The sequence below is a fragment of the Trematomus bernacchii genome, unplaced genomic scaffold (genome assembly GCF_902827165.1).
Source record: "Trematomus bernacchii unplaced genomic scaffold, fTreBer1.1, whole genome shotgun sequence".
NCBI classification, from domain to species: domain Eukaryota; kingdom Metazoa; phylum Chordata; class Actinopteri; order Perciformes; family Nototheniidae; genus Trematomus; species Trematomus bernacchii.
The window spans coordinates 559,488-564,487 of record NW_022987600.1 but is presented as its reverse complement, the minus strand read 5'-3'; the positions used below and the strand labels follow the sequence as shown (position 1 = coordinate 564,487).

Below are 5,000 nucleotides of genomic sequence, written 5' to 3'. Positions count from 1 at the left end.
CTCACTCGCCTGTCTGTCTCTCTCTCACCTGTCTCTCTCTAGCCTTTCTGTCTCTCTCTCACCTGTCTCTCATCGCCTGTCTGTCTCTCTCTCTCACCTGTCTCTCTCGCCTGTCTGTCTCTCTCGCCTGTCTGTCTCTCTCTCACCTGTCTCTCTCTCGCCTGTCTGTCTCTCTCTCACCGTCTCCTCACCTGTCTCTCACTCGCCTGTCTGTCTCTCTCCCTCACCTGTCTCTCTCTCGCCTGTCTGTCTCTCTCTCACCTGTCTCTCTCTCGCCTGTCTGTCTCTCTCTCGCCTGTCTGTCTCTCCCTCACCTGTCTCTCTCTCGCCTGTCTGTCTCTCTCTCACCTGTCTCTCTCTCGCCTGTCTGTCTCTCTCTCACCTGTCTCTCACTCGCCTGTCTGTCTCTCTCTCTCACCTGTCTCTCTCGCCTGTCTGTCTCTCTCTCACCTGTCTCTCTCTCGCCTGTCTGTCTCTCTCTCACCTGTCTCTCTCTCGCCTGTCTCTCACTCGCCTGTCTGTCTCTCTCTCTCACCTGTCTCTCTCGCCTGTCTGTCTCTCTCTCACCTGTCTCTCTCTCGCCTGTCTCTCACTCGCCTGTCCTGTCTCTCTCTCTCACCTGTCTCTCTCGCCTGTCTGTCTCTCTCTCACCTGTCTCTCTTCTCGCCTGTCTGTCTCTCTCTCACCTGTCTCTCTCTCACCTTTCTGTCTCTCAGGTGTTCCAGGTGTTCAGGCGTTTATGATGGTCCGGCCTTAAAGCTCTCAGCAGGTCTGACCGGATGTCCCGCCTCAGCACTACATTACCCAGAATGCACCTGTCAGGAGCTGTGACCCCCATTTCAGTTTTATTTATTTAGCTGGAGGTTTTTCAGAATGAAAGCACGGTACCAATGTTAGCTTCATGCTAACTCAGCCTGAGTCTGGACAGGAAACGGAAACAAAGAAATAAAACTCTTTAAAAAGTTTCATTGTGTCTTTTATTGTGAAAAGGTTTTATTGTGTGTGTGTGTGTGTGTGTGTGTGTGTGTGTGTGTGTGTGTGTGTGTGTGTGTGTGTGTGTGTGTGTGTGTGTGTGTGTGTGTGTGTGTGTGTGTGTGTGTGTGTGTGTGTGTGTGTGGTGTGTGTGTGTGTGTGTGTGTGTGTGTGTGTGTGTGTGTGTGTGTGTGTGTGTGTGTGTGTGTGTGTGTGTGTGTGTGTGTGTGTGTGTGTGTGTGTGTGTGTGTGTGTGTGTGTGTGTGTATATAGAGGTCTTCGTCTCTGAGTGTGAAGAAGAAGAAACACAGGCAGAACACCTGGAATATACACAGGTATAATAAGAATAAACTTAACTTAACAGTATGAATAGTAATAAAGAAGAAACTAAAACATATACAGATATGTGGGGTTATATTTAAATGTGCAGGTTATACCTGTATAGAGTGGCGAAGTCACGCCCATCTACTTCCGTCCCATGGGACCTTATTTCGGAAAAATTATGTATTGAAGTCAATGGAGAGAGAAAACGTATCTTTCGATCCCGTTTGAATTGTGCCATGAATTACACATATGATGTTTGTCAATCTTAAAAAATCATTTCCATGTCAAAAAAGTCACAGTTTGTCGTAAAACTGTTGAAATATAAGACTATGAAAAATACGTAACTAGAAAGACTACAAATCCCAGAGTCGCGTAACTGATGTCACAATTGTTTTCCTCCACTAGGTAAGCGATAGCTAAGATAAGATAACTTTAACAAGATGCCTGTGTGCTTAGTACCAGGTTGTTATCATACCAGCAATGGGTCTTGCTCGTTCTTTCTCTTCCCGTCTGATGAAAGGACCAGGAGTGGCTCGATCAAGTTAGCTACCTAGCTAGTAGCAAGCACGTTAGGTAGCATTACAGCCTTAGCCTTGTCATTTGTATCAGCCTTAACATGAAGTAACAGTAACCCAACATGTTAAACAGTAAGAGTAGTAGTCATATTTCGTGAACCCTTTGAAGAGTACTGTCACACCAGTGTGATCATTCTATAATACACTGCACACATGCTATCTGCACAAATGGTTGACATTAAACATTAAAAAGATCAGGCAGTTCAGAGAGAATCAAAGGAAGGCAGGCAGGCAGCTTTGCATGACTTTCTTCTGGACGTGTTTCATTGTGGTGATAGTGAGGGGAGTCAAGACAGTAGTGACGGCCATCTTGGTGACGTGTGTTGTTGTGCGAGACCAGAGATGTAGTTCATTGAGCGTTTCACACAAAAGGGGTTTTTTTTACTTGCAAAATTATCTTTTAAATTGACAAACATCATATGTGTAATTCGTGGCACAATTCAAACGGGATCGAAAGATAATCTTTCTCTCTCCATTGACTTCAATACATAACTTTTCCGAAATAAGGTCCCATGGAGCTCAACCGGAAGGGGAGGGACTTCGCCACTCTATAGAGACGGAGGGTGTTTCTCAATCGCAAGTACGCTTGCTTGGTAGCACATGTCTGCCGAGCATCTTGCTTCAGAAGCGAGTCAAGAATACTTCCTGGCATTCGGAAAACAAAGAGTGGAACAGGCTAGCAAGTGTGCAGGTGTGCGTCATATGAGTTCCCGCCTTACATCTTCCGCCACAGATTTGGGGAAATTGGTCCGTGCGCAAAGCATTGTGGGGATTTTAAGACCGCGGAGTCTACACATGTGCAGCCTCGATATTTCTCCAAACAGAGTACGCCGGGCTCAGTAGATTTCCAAGTATGCTGGAGATTGGAACAGTACTTCGGCGGCACTCGATGACGTAGTATGCTTGAAATAGTGGCTCTGCAGCAGCTTTACTCGCGATTGAGAAACACCCACACTCACACACATGTCACTCACACACATGTCAAAAAAGTCACAATTTGTCGTAAAATTGTTGAAATATAAGACTATGAAAAATACGCAACTCGAAAGACTACAAATCCCAGAATCCCGGTCCCGCATGCTGGATCTTACGGAACCGACTAACTCCCCTTGTGTGTATGTACAGCTCTCAACATGCCCGGACTTGTAGTGATGTTCACCTCTTTTAATACTTTCCGCCTCATTCTGAAAGAACTGAAATGTGCTAACATGACGGCCGTCTTGGTGTGTGGTGCGAGACGGGAGATGTAGTTCATTGAGCGGTTTCACACAAAAAAAGTGTTACTTCACAGTTTTACGACACATTTGTATTTTTTTTACTTGTAAAATTATCTTTTAAATTGACAAACATCATATGTGTAATTCGTGGCACAATTCAAACGGGATCGAAAGATAATCTTTCTCTCTCCATTGACTTCAATGCATAACTTTTCCGAAATAAGGTCCCATGGAGCTCAACCGGAAGGGAGAAGTTCTGCAGTTCCCACTGTGGCCTGCAGTGGCGCTGACGAGCTCTGACTACTTCCGGTAGAGTAGAAGAAGAGGCCGGCGGTAATGCTAGCATTAGCTTCAGCGGTTTACACCACAGACTGAGTTAATCTAAAATATAATAATAATATAAATACACATAAAGGTCTCAGGTGTAGTGATTCACAGTGCGGATACACAGCTTTACTCTCAGGGTTTAATGTTTGACGCTGAGAACGAACTACCAGCAGGTGAGTGAAGCTAATGCTAACTGTGATGCTAACTGTGAAGCTAACTGCTAATCAGTGAAAGTAAGCTAAACTAAAATAGTTAATTCTAAATATATAATAACGGGATCTGTCCCGCACAATAAACTCGTGCTTACGTGTGTGTGTGTGTGTGTGTGTGTGTGTGGTGTGTGTGGTGTGTGTGTGTGTGTGTGTGTGTGTGTGTGTGTGTGTGTGTGTGTGTGTGTGTGTGTGTGTGTGTGTGTGTGTGTGTGTGTGTGTGTGTGTGTGTGTGTGTGTGTGTGTGTGTGTGTGTGTGTGTGTGTGTGTGTGTGTATAGAGGTCTTCGTCTCTGACATGAGCAGCCCTGTAAGTCTTCTTCTCTTTATTTTGACCTCATTAAAATCAGTCTTTCTGGTCAGAGGCGTTAAGTTAGTGTGTAGTAATGTGAGTGTGTTGTGTAGTAATGTTAGTGTGTAGTAAAGTTTGTGTGTAGTAAAGTTCGTGTGTAGTAAAGTTAGTGTGTAGTAAAGTTTGTGTGTTGTAAAGTTAGTGTGTAGTAATGTTAGTGTGTAGTAATGTTAGTGTGTAGTAATGTTAGTGTGTTGTAATGTTAGTGTGTAGTAAAGTTTGTGTGTAGTAATGTTAGTGTGTTGTAATGTTAGTGTGTAGTAATGTTAGTGTGTTGTAATGTTAGTGTGTAGTAATGTTAGTGTGTTGTAATGTTAGTGTGTAGTAATGTTAGTGTGTACTAATGTTGCTGTGTTTTGTGTGTGCGCGCAGCAGAGGAAGAGAAGAGGAACAGGAAGTGCTCCGGTTCCCAGACTCCGCACCAAGACCGCCAGACGAGCTAACGCTAGGATAGCATCTAACACTAACAGTGTGGCGAACAGAGAAGCTAGCAGAGAAGCTAGCAGAGAAGCTAGCATAGCAGCGGAGGTTAGCAGGTCTGATGGTGAAGCTACCCCCACGACTGAGACCATCGACGTGATGGAGGACGGTGAGAAACTACACATTATATCATGATACATCTTTATTATATCATGATACATCTTTATTATATCATGATACATCTACATTATATCATGATACATCTACATTATATCATGACACATCTTTATTATATCATGATACATCTTTATTATATCATGACACATCTTTATTATATCATGACACATCTTTATTATATCATGATACATCTTTATTATATCATGACACATCTTTATTATATCATGACACATCTTTATTATATCATGATACATCTACATTATATCATGACACATCTTTATTATATCATGATACATCTTTATTATATCATGACACATCTTTATTATATCATGATACATCTTTATTATATCATGACACATCTTTATTATATCATGACACATCTACATTATATCATGATACATCTACATTGTATCATGTACATCTACATT

At 42.9% G+C, this 5,000-nt stretch overlaps 2 protein-coding genes across 2 annotated transcripts in view; both read left to right on the top strand.

The window, feature by feature from the left end:
* Positions 1–966, top strand: part of selenot2 (selenoprotein T, 2) — a 4,501-nt gene extending 3,535 nt beyond the window's left edge. Inside the window, exon 6 of the mRNA XM_034130685.1 lies at positions 717–966. The gene's annotated coding sequence lies outside the window, so the exon portion shown is untranslated. The remainder of the gene's footprint in view (positions 1–716) is intronic.
* Positions 967–3,377: 2,411 nt separating this feature from the next.
* Positions 3,378–4,480, top strand: rnf4 (ring finger protein 4; the record flags this gene model as incomplete). Its single annotated transcript, XM_034130687.1, is given in 3 exon segments — positions 3,378–3,588; positions 3,907–3,933; positions 4,348–4,480. Coding segments are annotated over 2 exon segments (145 nt in total), but the record flags the coding sequence as incomplete, so codon positions are not given.
* Between the last annotated feature and the right edge of the window lie 520 nt (positions 4,481–5,000).